The sequence below is a fragment of the Ovis canadensis genome, chromosome X (genome assembly GCF_042477335.2).
Source record: "Ovis canadensis isolate MfBH-ARS-UI-01 breed Bighorn chromosome X, ARS-UI_OviCan_v2, whole genome shotgun sequence".
Lineage (NCBI taxonomy): Eukaryota > Metazoa > Chordata > Mammalia > Artiodactyla > Bovidae > Ovis > Ovis canadensis.
Window position 1 is genome coordinate 129,309,156 of NC_091727.1, and position 18,637 is coordinate 129,327,792.

Here is an 18,637-nt window from a genome sequence, read left to right on the forward strand (position 1 = left end):
TGCTCTGTGACAACCTAGAGGAGTGGGATGAGGAGGTGGGTGGGAGGGAGATTCAAGAGGGAGGGGATATATGTTATATTTACGATTGATTCACATTATTATAAGACAGAAACCAACACAACATTGTAAAGCAATTTATCCTCCAAAAAAAAAATGTTTTTTAATTCTTTCATTAAAGAAAGATAAGAAACATTTCTCCTTTTATTGTGTTTTTCCAGAGCAAGGTGGATTTCTAACAGGCCCAAGGCTCTCCTTGGGGGAGACTTTGTGTTTACAGGCAAATGAACTAATTTGCTCTTCTGCTTTGCCCAAACCCCCTTTGCAATCTTTGTTAGTCAAAGATACGCGAATATCAGTGGTTTGACCCACCTGCCTTCCAGACTCAGCAGCAGAGGACACCCTCAGCTCTAGACAGCCTCCTCTTCTGGTAGTATTTTTAGGGCTCCTGCTATCATCTTCTCTGCCCATACCAAGCCTAGTAATGTGCTTCCCAGTGGAGATATGCTGCATGTAGCAGCATTTTTATACCAATAGCCTGGGAGCATCCCAGCCCTGCACTGCAGCATAAAAGCATAACATTTTACCCAATGCGTGATTGTGTCAAGGAGTTTCCCTGGCCATGATTTTTCCTTCAAAAGATCTTTTTGCTATACCCCAATACAAAAACTTTTTTTTTTTTAATCTATTTGCTGCAAATTGAGCTATACCTTCTCCTGACAACTTAACCAATTTCTTGATATCCCCAGGAGATCAAGGCCAGACACTTGGAATTTCTGGTAGCCCAGGACCCAAGGGACAACCTGGGGAGCCTGGCTTCAAAGGTAAGGCTGCTCTACTTTTGTCTCGTACATTTCACAGACTCCTCAAAACTGAGCATTGGAAGGAATTTTGGAGGTCAAACCTAAGTTCTGCAACTTCTGTCCAGTGCAGAAAAATTCCTATGTGACATATATCCACTCAGAGGCAGTCAACATTTTCCCCAAGCAAACCAGCCTACTTTTTCTTCAAGACTCACAGACTTACGGGATAGTCTAAGACCTTTAAGATAATGGTGTCTACTCCCTTAATTTATAGTTATCCAAACTACTTCTCGAACCTTTCCACCCATCACTCCTACTCCTGGGAACACTCGGAACAAGTTTACTTAACTTTTTCAGTTGGGCATGTGTGCATGCCAAGTCGCTTCAGTCATGTCCGACTCTGTGCGACCCCACGGACTGTAGCCCGCCAGGCTCGTCTGTCAATGGGATTCTCCAAGCAAGAATACTAGAGTAGGTTGCCATGCCCTTTCAGTTGGGCGGCACCTTTCAAGTATGAAGACAGTTGCCACAATACCTTTCAGAGTTTCTTCACTGGACCCAGCTGCCATGGTGGCTCAAAATGGCTTTACCGTCCTGCCCCTACCCCCACCTCCTGTGGAGGAACATACTCCCTGAACTATAGCCTGATCACTCAGCATTTTTCTTGATTTTGTAGGTGTGAAAGGAAAAGACGGACCAGTTGGTGATGTGGGTTTCCCAGGAAACAAAGGTGAAGATGGGAAAGCTGGTATTTCTGGAGACGCTGGCCTTCCTGGCTCCCTAGGTACCATGACACATGACAACTTTATTCTGAAAAATTTCAGATCAGTGTCAAGACTCCTTCTGAATTTCTGCCTTTTTTTCATTCTGAGGACTCCCCGGAGTTGCAGGCATGAGAGGAAATCCAGGGCTTCCAGGTTCTCCAGGCCACTCAGGGGCAACTGGGCCCCTGGGTCCCCCTGGCCTAATAGGAACCAAAGGTATGTATGTTATGGAGTGGCAGTGGGGAAAAGGGTCCTTTCCTCAAAAAAGGATAGTAACTACTTTTTATTAGGAGACCCTAGCTGGGGTTAAGCCATATCCAGGGGAGTCACTGACTGAGCTGCATGAGAGGTAATGGGAAAGGAGGAAGAAAGGAGAGCGGGCATGAGTGGAAACAAGAGAACATGGGGTCTATGGAGAGCAGAGTTAGGAAGGAAGATCATCGCCCTGGCATAGGTAGCCTTTCCCTGACTGAGAGATTGGGCAGCAAGTCTCTGGGAGCTGGCAACTCAAGGTCTTGGCATTGCCACTCTGAGTTCTTCTTGAAGTTACATAATTAGCTACCATCCTGGAGGAGGTCATGGCAACCCACTCCAGTATTCTTGCCCAGAGACTCCCATGGACAGAGAAGCCTGGCGGGCTACAGTCCATAGGGTCGCAAAGAGTCGGACATGACTAAAGTGACTTAGCACAGCACCGCACTGCTCTTAAAGCCTTGTGTGCATGCATGTTCAGTCGCTCAAGTCCGACTCTTTGCATCCCCGTGGACTGTAGCCCGCCAGGCTCCTCTGTCCATGGGATTCTCCAGGCAAGAGTACTGGAGTGGGTTGCAGTGCCCTCCTTCAGAGGATCTTTCCAAGCCAGTGATCAAACCCTTGTCTCATGTCTCCTGAATCGGCAAGCAGGTTCTTTGCCATTAGCACCACCTGGGAGGCCCTCTTCAAGCTATACTGGTCTCTAATGAGAGGAGGTAGAGACTAGGGGTGGTCCAGTCTCTCGTAGGGCATTAATTAATGCTTCAAGAATGCCCAGAACCTTTGAAATGAGGACTTTGCAGTACCCTTGGGGGCAAGACCTTTTGCTGACCCTTCATGATTCAGAGTTGCTGGAACCATTTCTGATCTTCTCTCCCCTCAGGTTTCCCTGGACTTCCAGGTTTACATGGACTGAATGGGCTTCCAGGAACCAAGGGGACCCGTGGAACTCCAGGTAAGCAAGACTCTGGAAGGCAAGGAGGAGAACACCAACTATTCCAGAAGCCTGATGGGGCTGATCTTGAGTTCTAGGCCACAATGTATCCCATATCCTTAGACTCCTAGATGTCCTTAGTGTGAGTGAGTGAAAGTCGCTCAGTCGTGTCTGACTCTTTGCGACCCCAAGGACTTATACAGTCCATGGAATTCTCCAGGCCCATGGAATTCTTCCCTTCTCCAGAGGATCTTCCCAACCCAGGGATCAAACCCAGGTCTCCCACATTGCAGGTGGAGTCTGCCAGCTGAGCCACAGGGGAAGCCCAAAACAGTGGTTAGAGGTGGCTGGATTAGAGTTTTATAGAAATTTGGTTAACATTTATTGAGCATTATGCTAAATATTATACCTGAATTACCTTATTTACTGGAGTTGGTAGCCTTTCCCTTCTCCAGGGGATCTTCCCAACCCAGGTCCCCTACATTGCAGACAGATTCTTACCAGCTGAGCCACAAGGGAAGCCGAAGAATACTGGAGTGGGCAGCCTATCCTTTCTCCAGGAGTTGAACCAGGGTCTCCTGCATTGCAGGAGATTCTTTACCAACTGAGCTGTCAGGGAAGCCCTCTAGATGTCCTTGCCAGCCTCCAGTTGGGGATGCCTTGATGTGTGTGTGTGGGGGGGGCGGGGGAGGGGTAGGAAGCTGAATGGAGTTTGGCCTTCTACCTGCATCAGCTCTCCTCCCTATCATTTCAGCCCTCAGCCTCTGGTGTCTGTGAGGCAGACTCCCTGCAAGTGAGCTGGGCACAAGGGCCTCACCCCCACTGAGTTGTGTCCCCGCATCTCTCTGCATCTCCTCCTAGGACCTAGTATAACTGGTGTGCCTGGGCCAGCTGGCTTGCCTGGTCCCAAAGGGGAAAAAGGTTCTCCAGGAATTGGCATCGGAGCCCCAGGAAAGCCAGGTATAAGAGGACCCAAAGGTAGTCAAGGTAAGTGAGCCCAAGTCACACTTGGCTGGGCAGCCAGGGTTGGGGTTCCTTGGCGTCATGTGGCTCCCAGGGATGAGTTGTGCATGTCTTTACCTCTCTGGGGATTTCAGAACCCAAGTACTGACAAAAAGAGGGTGGGCTCCACCTCAGGCTTTCCCAGGAAGGGGTGTCAGAGAGCAGTTCAGTGAGTCCTCTCTAGCCTCCAGCTTCCCTCCAGCTCTCCCTTATTAACCACAGGGCCTCTCTTTCTCACTTTGTCAGAGTCTGGTTTTAATGGTCCTGAGGGACTGGGCTTGTCCACTTAGCGAGAGGTTTACCATAAATCCCTTGGTGTCCAGGGCAGTTGGCAGTCACGGGGCCCTGAGAAGACAGTGTGGCTGCTGGAAGGAGCCCAGGACTAAGAGGATAAATATCTCCCTAGGACAGGCACACAGCAAGCAGTTGATTAGGATTTACTGGGTTTACTAGAAATCAGATTTCACCTTAATCTCAGCCCCTGACTCATCACATAGTCTGAAGTCCCTTTCTGAGTCTCCCTTCCCCTGCTTCTCGGGCTTCCCTGGTGGCTAAGTCAGTAAAGAATCTGCCTCCAATGAAGGAGACCTGGGATCAATCCCTGGGTCAGGAAGATCCCCTGGAGATGGGCATAGCTACCCACTCCAGTATTCTTGCCTGGAGAATTCCATGGACAGAGGAGCCTGGTGGGCTACAGTCCACGGGTCACAGAGTATCAGACACAACCGAGTGACTTTAACTTTCACTTTTTTTTCACTTCCCCCACCTCTCAAATAACGAGAATGAATTCTGATTCTTTAACTCTCCTTAGAAATGTTGTAGAGATGCATATACCTCCTACTCAGTGTAGAACAAGACATGAATTTCATGTATCACCATAGCTGAAAGCAGGGGCTCTGAAGTCAGACTACTGGATTCCAATCCCAGCTCTCCCTCTCACTAGCTACATGACTTTGAACAAGGAGGTTACTCACCCCTCCATCCCAAAGGAACCCATAGGCTTCCTTTTCTATAAAATGTGAATAAGAGAATCTACCCTATATATTTGGTGAAACATCAGTGAGGAGTGAAGTAATCCATATGGAAGCACCTAGCGCAGTGCATGGCAGCTTGCCTGGTGGCTCAGCTGGTAAAGAATCTGCCTGCAATGCAGGAATCCTGGGTTTGATCCCCGGGTCGGGAAGATCCTCTGGAGAAGGAAATGGCAACCCACTTCAGTATTCTCGCCTGGAGAATCCCATGACAGAGGAGCCTGGCAGGCTTCAGTCCATGGGGCCACAAAAGAGTCAGACATGACTGAGCAACTAAGCACCTTACACCTTAGCATGGCACATAGTCGTTGGTCAAGAAACATTGGCCATTCTACTATCACATGTTACCTGGGGAAATCACATTTGCAAAATGTTCTGTCCTCATAGTTCTGGAGCCTGATGTCCCACCACATCATTTTATGCATTTATGTGCATGTTTGTATAATGTGCGTAGGTTTTCCAGGAACTATATTCATGCATTCATTCATTTCCAGCTGCATTTTATGTTGGGGCATCTGCTGTCTCTGTGTTTACTCTTTCCTTTGTCTGGACCAACCTGTACTTTTCTGAAAGCCAGCAGTTTCTCCAGATGTGAGGGCTTAGGAAGGGAGGCTTTGTGGCTTCTTTGGCAGGAGACAGAGAAAGGTCTGGGTCCTGGGTGGAAGCACAGGCATGATGCCTTTTCTGTTTTTAAATCTTGACTATGAATTCCTGGTCATTACAGTATTCATTGCCTTTGGCTATCTGAGGTAATAAAATCACAAACACAAATGTAGTAAACAGCACATGTCAAGATGGATACATTTCAGGTGCATAATGTTGAAGGGCGAGAAAGGGGAAGTTGCAGAGGAATATGTTTAGTGTGATTCCAACCAATATTTGCTTAGGGATGCAAATATGCACGGATATTCAAACTGTGATGAAGAGGGAATGATGAACACAAACCTCAGGACTGGTTGCCTCTGGGAGGGAGGGAAGATGGTGAAACCTGTAAAGGGTGTGAAAAGAACAACCTAGAGGGATGCGATGGGGTGGGAGGGAGGTTCAAGAGGGAGGTGACTTATGTATACCTATGGCTGCTTCACGATGATGTATGGCAGATACCAACACAACATTGTAAAGCAATTATACTCCAATTAAAAACAAATAAACTTCAAAAAGCCAGGAAAGAAAAAGAAATTCAAAGGTATTGCTATCTTCTTTTCCTTAAATTGGGTGGTTGGAACACAGATGTTCATTCTATCTAGATGATTTTTAACATTTGCTTTATAAATATTCTTCTCTTCTTCTCAATATCTAATTAAAATAATGTTTTAAAACATATATATCAAATATATCCCCAAACAGGAACTGAATCTCTAATTTGATTATAGAAATCAATGTATAACGAAGGTTTATCCCTTAGTAAATTTCCTAGGAGCAAACCCTGTCCCTACAATACATTTATCTAAATAACATTAAATTATGCCATTTATTTCCATATTTGCAGTATATACTGAGAGGCCACATTAGTATATTTTGGGTTTTTTTTTAGGGCTGTGATGATGGAATAAGTTGGGAAAATATGCCATCTTGCATTTTCATCATGTGATCACTGAAAATATCTCATTCTTAAAGAAACACTTGAGTTTTTTTTTCTAACTATGTGAGGTCAGTAGTACCTTTATTTCAGGTTTAATAATATATTCGTGTAATTATAAAATCAAGAAACAGCTTGAAAAGAGGAGTTAGCTGCAAAAATTGCCATGGAAACAAACTTTATAATCGGGGCCTAGCCCACACTTACTCTACTATATGTGGTGTCTTGTTTATTTGTTTTACATAATTTCAGCCCATATATATGTATAAATATACGAAGATATATTTTCAGGACAAAAATACAGTATGTCTTTCTTTTCAGATTTTTACCTTTGTGAAAATAAAAACTACTTCAAAGACTCATCAAGACACAACTAAAAGTAGTACCATGTGGTTTTGTGACTAGTTTTGTTTTTTGCTTTTACTTTGTTTCTTTTCCAGACTTCTAATAATTGGAGACTTATTGAAATTTATTTTTTCCTCCTTTATATTTTGTCAGTATTCAATTAATCGATGAGCTGTTAATGATGCCCAAATTAACCAATTTGCCATCTTCCCTTATAAGTTTTCATGGATTTTCTATTTCTTAGCAAAATATGAGAAATTCTACATTAATATTTTCAGCTTTTTGGTCAGAACAATCAAATGCAACAGTAATATTTTGGTATTTTCTTGTCACAAACAAGAATCTCAACCAGCAAAACAGTTTCTCAATCAATTTGAATTAATTCCTCTTCATTTAAATATCTTCTAGAATATACCAAAGTAATAAATACACTCCTTCCATGTTACAAGAATAAAATAGATTTCTGCATTTGTATATGTAGCTTTGATATGTTTTCCCAGCAAAATTATCATCTATGTTTTTGATGTATGCATATTACATACATCTTCTATAATCTGTTGAAATTTTTTTGGTTTTGAACCTAATAGAAATCATCCCACAAACAGAAATTTGAGCAAATATTATGTACGTAGGCCAGTAAGTGGCTATTTTCCTTGGCCAAATGGAGAAGGGATTTAGGCAATTAAGAAAGCATTTAGCTAATATCATGAATCACCTATAAAACTGGTTTCCAGCTTGCCTGGAAGACCCAGAAATTAGCCAGATAAGACACCAGGGGTATCAGCGCCCTTCCCACCTCCATTCTGTTGGAGCAGGTGAGGCTCTCTTCTGACTGGTTAGGGGCTACACCCTACCTCCGTCTATAACCTTCTTTGGGCAGCAGCAGACAAGACTGGCTAACTCAATGAAACATTATACAATAGGTTTAAAAACACCTCAGGAAACTTCAGTTCCAGGTGCGACAGTTATACCTTCTTTTCTTCCTGATTTTGGGGAAATCTGTTTAACATATTTCCATTACCAGAGAGGTTGGAGAGCTAGAACTTTCTGAGGCTCTGTTCATCCCAATTCAATGCCAGTGGGGACTCTGTGAGCCCCTGTCAGCTGTTTGGGGCCACTGGCTGCCAAGGGAGGAGCAAGGGACAAGAGCCCTCTGCTGGCCTAGGCTGCTCTGGCTGCTACCTAATGGCTTCCATTTTCTCTGAGAGAGCCTGGCCCTCTAATGGGTACACAAAGCCCCTGCAGCCCCTTTTATTTATTCTCTGCAGGTTTTCCAGGTCTCCAGGGCGCCGTTGGTCTCCCCGGTGCACTGGGCCTCTCCTTGCCTTCAGTCATAGAAGGACAGCCTGGCGACCCTGGGCGACCAGGCCTAGATGGAGAACGAGGTAAAGCCAGGAAGCCCAAAGAAGGCTGGCATTGCCTTGTCTACAGTCCAACCTCACACCCCTCCCCCTGCAGGGACACAGGGGACCGGAACGGGCTACATTTTGCTAAAAGGGTTTGGAAAGGTCTGGGCACTGGGGCCCCACAGAAGGCGAGGGAACATTATCTGCCTTGGGAATGGGCTTTGGCTTCCTATCAATGTCAAGGCCTTCCACAGTGGCCATTTCCTCTGCCCCCTGCCCTCATCCCTCTTCCTATCTTATCCCTAGGCCGCCCAGGCCCCCCTGGGCCCCCAGGCCCCCCTGGGCCCTCCTCAGATCAAGGCGACCCTGGAGACTCTGGCTTCCCTGGAATTCCTGGCCCTCAAGGGCCCAAAGGAGACCAAGGAATTCCAGGTTTCTCTGGCCTCCCTGGAGAGCTAGGATTGAAAGGTATGGCTGCATGGCTGGCAACTGGGCCCTTTCCCACTCCACAGTTGGAGATGGCCCCTTCCTGCCACCCTGTGAACAGAGACCAACTGATGATGCTCTTCTGGCCCTTGTCTCTGCTTAATCTCAAGCCCCCTTCCCCCATCAGCACCACCGTGCCAGGCCCTGACTTGCTTTCCTTTGGGCTTTGCCAGGCATGAGAGGTGAGCCTGGCTTCATGGGGACTCCAGGCAAGGTTGGACCACCTGGAGACCCAGGACTTCCCGGGATGAAGGGGAAGGCGGGGCCAAGAGGTGAGTTGAGAGCATGTACCACCTGCTCCTGAGCTCAAGGGAGGGGTTTGAGTAAGATTCTTTCAGGAGTCATTTATCATGGTACCAGAAATGGAGTTTGTCCACCTTGGGGATACCACTGCCACCATCAGCTCCCAGGACTGAAGGCCACTGCTGCTTTGCCACCATGGATCCTACCACTGACCTCCCCTCTCTGCATCATTTCTTATTAGTGTGTACTGGCTTGGCACTCAATTACCACTCATCCATTTGCTGAATCCAGAAATGAAGCCCGTCTTTTACACCACTCCCCTCAATCACACACATCCAATCCTATTAGCAACTCCTGGGGGCTGTGTTTCCTGAATGGGCCTTGCATCCGCTCCCCTCTCATCACCTCCAATACCTCTCAGATCCAAGCCACCAACATTTCTCACGTGAATCACTGGTGACCTGCTGACTGGTCTCCATGCTTTCATTATGCACCTCCCCCAACAATTGTTTCTCCAGACTGTGGTGGGAGAGGTCTTATTAAAGCAGAAATCATCCATTGGTATCCCATGGCATCCCTCATCACCAGCTTTTACCCTTTGCTGCTCACTGTGCTTTTCTCACACTGGCCTCTTTCTGTTATCCAAAAATATCACACCCTGGCTGGCCACAGGGCCTTTGCACATGCTAGTTCTACTTCCTGGAATACTCTCCCCTACCTCCAGCCCTATCTAATGCTTTAATAATCTCAGCTTAGGTTTCACTGATTGTAACAGGCCACTTATCACTAAAGCAGGTTCTCCACCCTGTAGCCCTCTCTGCTGTGGGATGGATCCCACAGTCATTGCACTCTCCATTTTCCTTGTAGCACTTTTTACAATTTGCAGTAAGATTAAGGTTTTTTGTCAGTTATGTATATTTCATCTTTATCAACAGACTGTCTCATAAAGGTCTTACCCACTGCTCTATCCCCTCATCTACCAGGAACTAGAACTCAGCAGGCACTCAAGCAAATTGACTTATTTGGCTTCTATCAGTAAGCCAGCTGGTTGAGTTTGACGTCCTAGGGTGTGATGCCAACTGAACCTCCAGGGGCCTTCCCTAGCCACCTCCTCTGCCTCCGCCTGACATTTCCATTTCTTCCACCTGCCCACAGGCTTATCCGGCCCTCGAGGTGCTCCTGGACACACACCCATTGCAGAAGCCATCCAGGCTCCCCCTGGACCCATGGGCCTTCCAGGCATTGATGGCATCCCTGGCCTCATGGGAGACCCCGGAGTCCAAGGACCTGTGGGCCTACAAGGTGAGTAGAGTGCCAGGGAAAGGGAACTTAGTTGGGAGCTGAGATGGCTTTGATTGGGATGCTGAAGCAACTGACTGGGAACCCCACAGCTTCAAGGGGGTAAGTTCATCAAGCATTTCCTTGGTTTCCTCACAAAGCTCCCAAGCTTCTTTCCAGGAAGGAGGGCCCCCAGGGCCAGCAATTGTACTTGGCTTCAGAGGACGTGGGCAGAGCACAACAGCTAATCCAGACAGCTTGTCCCTCACTAATGTGCTGCTGCAGGAAGGAGGGAGTATGGTGGGCAATAAAGAGCAAGGGAGAAAGCCCAGGGTTGGGGGACAGAAAACCCAGCTTCTAATTCCAGTTTTGCCCCATCTGGAGTAAGCTAACAGTCTCTCTAGGCCTCAGTATCCTCATTTCTGACTTGGGACCCCAGCATTTGCCCTGTGTCCTTCCCAGAGTTGCTGGGAGGATGAGAGCAAGTGAGGACAGGTGTGTGAAGGGGTTCGGAAGGGCTAAGTTCAGAGTGGGGTCCCAGGGCCGAGCTACCCAGACGTGAACTAAGGACTAGCCTAGGAGGCTCAGCCCTGTGCTCAGCGTGTACTCCCAGCTGACAGCCAAATCTGCCCTCTTCTGGTGAGTCCTGGGCATGACACACAAGTCCCCTTTCTCTGGGGAAGACCTGGAGAAGTCCCTCTTCCTCCACATTGAGTACCCCACTGTGGGCCTTCTCTCCTTGCAGGATCTAAAGGTTTACCTGGCATCCCCGGCAAAGATGGCACCAATGGACTCCCTGGCCCACCTGGGGCTCTTGGTGATCCTGGTCTGCCTGGACTACAAGGCCCTCCAGGATTTGAAGGTCTGGCAATGTCAGCAGTAGCAGGCAGAGGGCTTCTATAAGGGTTTGAGGCTTGGTAGTGAGTCAAAATCTCAAATCTTAGAATTAGGAAACCTGGCAGTAAAGCTTGACACTACTAGGAGGCTGGAAAATTGGGCTCTCATCCATTCACGCCGACTCCATTCTGAGCTGTGACGGATCAGAGCCCTATATTCCAGAAGGTGAAAAACTGTTCCAAATAGTTCTCTGGGTTCTCTTCCAGCTCTTAAGAGCTATGACTCCCCTGCCCTGCACCAACCCCCTTCTACCAAGGGATTCTGATGTGGACAGAAGGGGGTTTGGTTCAAGGGAGAAGAAAAACTGAGGTAAGATATGGCTGTTCTGCTACTTACCTCCTTTTATATCAAAAATGGCAAATCAACATTCCTGAGGCTCACAGGAAAAGTGCTGTGATTGTTAGCTATGCCTGACAGGAAAGGAGGGTGTGATTTTGCCTCGCTAACCCCAGCTCTGCCTTCGCTGCCTTTGATTCAGTGGGTCCTCAGTTATCTCCTATGAAAGCCTGCAACGCCAGCCCGAGAAGTGGCCCCCTCTGCTCCCTCATCCCATCCCAGAGAACCCAAGGTTGGGTGACTGCGGAAGAAAAACCGGATCGTGTGCTTTTCAAAATGAGGACTCTCTAGCCAGATACATCTGAGTTGGCATTCTAGTTCTACCACTTACTAGCTGTAGGTGGTGAGAGTCAGTTTCATTATCCACAAATTGGAGTGATAAGGTTGTTGTAAGGATTGAGTGAGCTAATGCTTGTACATAATGCCCCCTGCTCAACGCTTGCCACCAAGTGAGTACCTGCTGTTGTTATTGGCTGTACCTGGCTCACCCCTTTTCTGCTCTCTCCATCTCAGGAGCTCCAGGGAAGCCGGGCCCCTTCGGGAGGGCTGGAGTGCCTGGGCAGAGCCTGAGAGTGGGCTACACCTTGGTGAAGCACAGCCAGTCAGAACAGGTGCCCCTGTGCCCCAGCGGGATGAGCCAGCTCTGGGTGGGTTACAGCCTGCTGTTTGTGGAGGGGCAAGAGAAAGCCCACAACCAGGACCTGGGTAGGTACCAGCTCCCACAACCACCCCTGGCCATCTGTCCCCACAAGGACCACTCCTTGTTCCTCCCAACCATTGGTGGGCCCATGTTGGGTAGTGGGTTATAAGTACCAGGTCTACAGTCATTCATGCAGATCTGGGTTCAAACCCTGGCTCTGCCACTTACTCTGGACATGTTATTCAACCTAATTTACCTTCTGCCTCCTTCTCAATGGAACAAGGCTAATTCTAGTACCTGTCTCATAGGTTGGAGTGAGGAGTACAGAAATCACCCATGTAAGATGCTTAGAACAATGTTTTACATATATTTGTTGTTGTTGAATTGCTAAGTCATGTCTGACTCTTTGTGACCCCATAGACTGCAGCACACCAGGCTCCTCTCTCCTACACTATCTCCCAGAGTTTATGCAAATTCATGTCCACTGAGTCAGTGATACCATCTAACCATCTCATCCTCTGTCGCCCCTTCTCCTTTTGCCTTCATTCTTTCTCAGCATCAGGGTCTTTTCCAATGAGTCAGCTCTTTGCATCAGATGGCCAAAGTATTGGAGCTTCAGCATCAGTCCTTCCAATGAATATTTAGGGTTGATTTCCTTTAGGATTGACTGGTTTGATCTGCTTGCAAACCAAAGGAGTCTCAAGAATCATCTCCAGCACCACAATTCAAAAGCATTAACCATCCATTTAACATTAACGATTAGTGCTAAGGTGCTTAATCGCTCATTTGTGTCTGACTCTTTGCGACCCCATGGATTGTAGCCCACCAGGTTCTTCCATCCATGGGATTTCCAGACAAGAATACTGGAGTGGGTTGCCATTCCCTTCTCCAGGATGTTCCCGACCCAGGTATTAAACCCAGGTCTCTTGCATTGCAGGCAGATTCTTTACCATCTGAGCCACCAGGGAAGCAATTAGTAGTAGTAATAATAATATGACCTGTGAGTAACAATGATTACCCAAGAATTAACTGAATTGTCTTCAGGTGTGCTGACTCTGAAACGTAGACTCACTCTATTAAATGTTGGTTTTACAAAATGGGTTGATTTAGGGAGTCTTCATTCAGTTTCTAAAAAGACTCTTCATTATCCAATCTCTCTGGTACATAGAAAGTAGGATTTGATCAGCAGACATCAGGGTGTGTACAGTAGTCCAGGACCAGAAGGAGAGGCAACCATGCTCTGGAACAAGCAGTTGGATATGAATCCAAACCACCATATAGTCCAGTCGTAGTGGCTCCAAGGACAATCCCAGCCCGGTCCCTCACCCAGACCTTACCTGCCCCTGCCTATCTTCTCTCCTTCCAGGGTTTGCTGGCTCCTGCCTGCCCCGCTTCAGCACCATGCCATTCATCTACTGCAATGTGAATGAAGTGTGCCACTATGCCCGACGGAACGACAAGTCCTACTGGCTCTCCACCACTGCCCCTATCCCTATGATGCCTGTCGGCCAGACACAGATCCCCCAGTACATCAGCCGCTGCTCTGTGTGTGAGGCGCCCTCGCAAGCCATTGCTGTGCACAGCCAGGACATCACCATCCCACAGTGCCCCCTGGGCTGGCGCAGTCTGTGGATTGGGTACTCCTTCCTCATGGTGAGGCCCCACACTTCCCCTTCCCCCAGGGTAAGGGCCAAGGGTAGGGAGCGCTTGGAGAGAAATCCTGAAATCAAGTGCTGAGGGAGCTGGGTGACACGAGGGCCGGGACATTAGGCCAAATATGAGGCCCATTTGTACTCGACAGGTGACAAACACTAAATGTCCCCTCATGGGCGTGGTACAGATTACAAGTAAGAGTTCCAATAAAGGGGACTTCAGAGTAAGAGCTGTTAGATCCATGAGGGGATGGGCCCATGGTCTAACCACCTGGTAGACTATTCCATGCTGTCTCCCTTCTCTGGAAACCACCATGGGCTCGGAGCAAAGGGTTCTGAGGAGAACTGCATTCTGAATCCCACTGGATTTTCCTTAATTCAGCCTTTCTCAAATTTCTTCATCAGTGGAAATCTGCCAGGGGCACTAGCATACCTGGGGGACTTCGAGGGCATCAGCAGTCTGAGAGAAGCTGGCTACAATGTAGCCACAGCCCAGGAGCTGTGGGCTAGGAGGGCATTCGGGAGCTCGGAGGAGGCACTCCTGGTCCTGAGGCAGGGACAAGGGTCCAAAACACAGCGTTTGGTTTATTGACCTGACATGGGGCTGAACCAAGGGGCCAGAGCTCAGAGCTGGAGAAGCAGAGCCTGTTGCCTCCCTGGTGACCAGCTCATGGCCACCCTCTGTCCATTTCAGCACACAGCCGCCGGTGCAGAGGGCGGGGGCCAGTCCCTGGTCTCTCCTGGATCCTGCCTAGAGGATTTCCGGGCTACTCCTTTCATCGAGTGCAGTGGTGCCCGGGGCACCTGCCACTACTTTGCCAACAAATATAGTTTCTGGCTGACAACAGTGGAAGAGAGGCAGCAGTTTGGGGAGGAGCCTATATCTGAGACGCTGAAAGCCGGACAGCTCCACACCCGGGTCAGCCGCTGCCAGGTGTGTATGAAAAGCGTGTAGGGTGGCACCTGCCACTCTGCCCCTTGCTCTCCCTTCCTGCACACAACGGTCACCTCACAAACCCGAATGGTCTGAAGAAGAAAGGCCTAAGCCCTTTGGCCCATCTGTCAAGCTGTACCTTGGAGTCTCGTTTGGCCTGGACTACTGGACCTTGATCACTCCCACCCTCAGGCCCCCTGGGCGAGCCCACCCTGCTGAGGTCTGCTGTCCCATTTCAGTCAACCTGGTGCTACAATTCGGTTTGGATGTTTGCGTGATTCTTCATGGCTACCTCAGAAAGACCGCTAGGCCACCACTTTCTTAGAATGCTCGCTTTCCTCACCATCTTGATCAGAAAGCTCTTCATGACAGCTAAGGAGTCATTTCTCTATGTCCAGAGGTCACCACACATTATTTGACTTAAACTAGAGCCCAGTGTTTCCACACACAAAAAAAATTTTCTCTGGTTCAACATTATGGATGGATAGAGCCTGCACAGGGCAAACTCTCACTCTTCACGGAGACAGAATGAGGTGCTAGCCAGTAACCTGGGGTGAGCTTTGACTCCTTCGACAGTAAGCACAACTGTGCTGGAAGGCCAGCTGCCAAGAGGGGCTCATCAACTTCATATGGTCATAGACAAATCAATTCCTCCTTGTCAGCTCCCTCCCCAGCCACAGGCAGCAGACTTGGCCTGATGCAGAGTAAAGCAGAGGATGTACCAAATGGGGTCAGACCCATAAAGGGAAATGAGAACTGCCGCCCTTTCTCCTGGGCTGGGGGTAGGGAGGAGGATGGGTAAGGAGGTGTGAATTTTGCTTTTGACTCCAGGAACAAAAAGGTAAATCCCTTGCCCCAATTTCTCAGAAGCCCTTGTTTATTCCAAATGCCATCCAGATGTGTGCAATGTGGCAAATCAACACTGCAGTGCTGGTTGCTTTGCATTTTGAGGCTGTGAGAGACTTGCCATTAAAATTTCCATCCAATTGCTGTTTCATAGGTAGCCTGTTAAACCATTTTGATGTTTTTTTAAGCCTCATAAAAATCTAGCACACTGCTCTCTTTAACAGTTAGCAGACCCAAAGCAAGCCTGGACAGATTATAAACTATATCGTATTCTGTTTAGGAAGATTATTTTAACCATTTCCTTTAATTATCAGTTTCCCAGAACACTTAGCTATGTTGACATGAGGCAATTCCTTCCAGGTGATTCTGTTTCCTTAAATATTATATAAACTGTGCCAACACACACAAAGCATAATCAGTATAATCCAAACTATTGTTACCTTCACCTCTTGAGTAATAAGCATGGTGTCAACTTTGTACATTGCAAATAAAAGGAATTCAATGTGAACATTTGACTCTGACATTCTTTGATGAAAATTTTTCTAAAGCTCATGTCACTGAAATTCCTAAGTCCCCCTCAGAGCCTTGGAGGTTCTTGTTACTGCAAGTTGAGCTTTACAACATAACAGTGAGACACAGAAGAATACAATGAAAGTCAAGGCCTGAAAATGTCTTCCAACAGGCAACAAATCTATAAGTTGTTTCAAGATAAGCTTACTACTGTTTTTAGCCCCATCACATGCTTGAGTTCAAGAAAGGGCTTTCCATACTTCTGGGTTCTCAGGATCATTTGTAGATTAATAAAAAGGAGAGAAATTTTAAAGTCTTTAAAATCAAATCTAAGATATATTTGCATGTATTTGTATATGCATAAAATATAGCCTCTGGAAGGATAAACAAGAAATTAATAACATTGGGAGCGTTCAAGGAACAGAACTGACTTGTGGGAGGGAGAGACATTTCACTGAATACCATTTTGCATCTTTCAAATTCTGAATTCACTGGAATATACTACCTACTGGGTAAAATAAGAATATGAAATCTAAGGAAATGAGTATTCAAATATTCCTAACTATACCAAAAAAAAAAAAAACACCCCACCTTAGTTTGGTTTATTTCCTTTATTTGCTAGTTTTCATACTGCAGTTGCTGGCCTTCCTGGGGCCTACTGGGCACTTTGTTGAGCATGGAGGTGAAATGCATACAATTTGAAAAAGACAAGGAGTGGAAAATGGGAAAATATCACTGGGATGTGAGGTACATCCATACAGGAGAATGGTTAGCAAAACCAATTTGATGAATATGCGCTTTAAAACTCAGTATGTTGCTAGTCTTGAAATTAAGGGCTTCCCAGGTGGCTCAGTGGTAAAGAATCTGCCTGCCAGTGCAGGAGACGTGGTTTGATCTCTGCATTGCAAAGATCCCCTGGAGGAGGAAATGACAACCTACTCCAGTATTCTTGCCTGGGAAATCCCACGAACAGAGGATTTCAGTCCTCTGGCAGGCTACAGTCCATGAGGTCGCAAAGAGTCAGACACGACTTAGCAACTGCACAATAACAACAGTCCCCAAATAATATTTGATACACAGATTAATGTCACCACATGAATAATTAGCTTTCCAATTATGACTATAAAGCAAAAGGGAGTCAAATTCAACCATAATTTTTAATTTCCCAAACAAAAATCAATAATTTAAGTCTGTGATTAGCAAACTACAGCCTGGGGCTAAATCCAGCCCTTCCCGTTTTTTTTTTTTTTTTTTTTTGTAAAGTTCTATTGCATTACAGCCAGGCTCTCGTGCGTGCACACTGTCCAGGGCTGTTTAGGTGCTTCACCAGCAGAGATGAGTAGCTGTGACAGATGCTAGATGGCCTTCAGAGCCTAAAACATTTCTTCTCTGGCCCTTGACAGAAAAAGTTTGCAGACCCCTGAATTAAGTGGTAAATGATTTAAGGATAGGGTGACATCTGACAAAAGTATCAGTTAAGACGGGGACAATGACCCATTCAATAGTAAGGTTCTCTCAAATAGGAAGATCAATAAATATGCATTTGATGTAATGTCTTTGACATACTTTTTGAGATCAATTATGATTATTTAAATACATATTCAAATACTTTAACAAGAACATTTTGTTCTTGTTACAATTGTTCTGATACAATGATTAACACTTTATTATTAGAGCAAGGGAACAGATTGCTTCTTAGTATTTAGCCCAAAGAGGTCTAACCTGAAAGGGTAAAGAAGCACAAGGTAACCATCTCTCATCTGCTGGTGCTGAAAGCAAGGTGGGAGTTGCTGGCTGTCCTCCACACATCCACCTCCTCATTCCAGCAGCTGAAGATTTGCTGTGGCCATGTAAGAAGCTGGGAAGCAAGAGATGCCTCCTAATCTTTCTGCTCCTAGATTCCATGATTGTTTTAGTTCCTTCTGGGGAAAGGGTATATCGTTCTTTCTCTCTTTTTTGTTGTTGAGAAATGGTGATTGGCTCAGTCATGATTCCTATCAAGTTTGTATGCTGTTGGCATATTAGGCACTTGCTGACTAAAAAAGTTTTACGTGATGAGTTCGTGTTCTTCTGGTGCCAGATGGAAGACAGATCTCCAAGATGAGTTCCCACTATCCTATATGCTCAGAATCTCGAAATCTTCCTCCAGGTCAAATTCCTCTAGTTGTTCAGTAGAGTCAATGAACTCTATCAGAATACAGAAATGAGGGGGAAAAAAAAGCTTGAAAACCTTTGGTTCAACAGGTCAGTATGTTACTTGGTAGTTAAGACCATACATTTTTTAATTGCTTTGCTACACAAAAGCTAGTGTAGAGGAGACTTATAGGTGAGACCACTGCCAAGTGTTAGCAATTCTCCATAAAGAATCAAAATAGTTTTAGGGGCCCAAGATGTGAGAGTAAAAAGATCCTGAGCTCACCTCCTCTTACGAGCACAACAAAACCAAAACTACCTGCAGAGCAACCATTGATGAAAAGGACTGGAACCTACCAGAAGAGATCTCCTACAACTAAAGTCATAAAGAAGAATTCACAGCAATATGGGTAGGAGGGGCAGACTCACGATATGATCAAATCCCACACCCATGGGCGGGCAACCCACAAAATGGAGAATAATATTGTAGAAGCTCTCCCACAGGAGTAAGAGTTCTGAGCCCAATGTCAGGCTCCTCAGACTGAGGGTCTGGCATTCAGGGGAGGAGCCCCCTGGAGCATTTGGCTTTGAAGGCCAGCAGGAGTTTATTGCAAGAACCCCACAGGACT

The 18,637-nt window shown here is 46.7% G+C and overlaps 2 protein-coding genes across 7 annotated transcripts in view; one reads left to right on the forward strand and one right to left on the reverse strand.

Moving 5' to 3' along the window:
• The window catches only part of COL4A6 (collagen type IV alpha 6 chain), a 345,428-nt gene extending 329,555 nt beyond the window's left edge, over window positions 1–15,873 (forward strand). For all 3 annotated transcript variants that reach the window (XM_070292135.1, XM_070292136.1, XM_070292137.1), the window contains 13 exons: window positions 747–821; window positions 1,477–1,584; window positions 1,673–1,780; window positions 2,700–2,771; window positions 3,612–3,737; window positions 7,976–8,092; window positions 8,360–8,521; window positions 8,713–8,811; window positions 9,938–10,084; window positions 10,806–10,922; window positions 11,807–11,998; window positions 13,300–13,586; window positions 14,280–15,873. In XM_070292135.1, the coding sequence (XP_070148236.1) occupies window positions 747–821; window positions 1,477–1,584; window positions 1,673–1,780; window positions 2,700–2,771; window positions 3,612–3,737; window positions 7,976–8,092; window positions 8,360–8,521; window positions 8,713–8,811; window positions 9,938–10,084; window positions 10,806–10,922; window positions 11,807–11,998; window positions 13,300–13,586; window positions 14,280–14,540 (1,871 nt within the window). In that variant the 3' untranslated portion in view covers window positions 14,541–15,873. The remainder of the gene's footprint in view (window positions 1–746; window positions 822–1,476; window positions 1,585–1,672; window positions 1,781–2,699; window positions 2,772–3,611; window positions 3,738–7,975; window positions 8,093–8,359; window positions 8,522–8,712; window positions 8,812–9,937; window positions 10,085–10,805; window positions 10,923–11,806; window positions 11,999–13,299; window positions 13,587–14,279) is intronic.
• Window positions 15,874–16,471: 598 nt separating this feature from the next.
• The window catches only part of ATG4A (autophagy related 4A cysteine peptidase), an 81,542-nt gene continuing 79,376 nt past the window's right edge, over window positions 16,472–18,637 (reverse strand). For all 4 annotated transcript variants that reach the window (XM_070292142.1, XM_070292140.1, XM_070292141.1 and 1 more), the window contains one exon: window positions 16,472–18,062. In XM_070292142.1, the coding sequence (XP_070148243.1) occupies window positions 17,992–18,062 (71 nt within the window). In that variant the 3' untranslated portion in view covers window positions 16,472–17,991. The remainder of the gene's footprint in view (window positions 18,063–18,637) is intronic.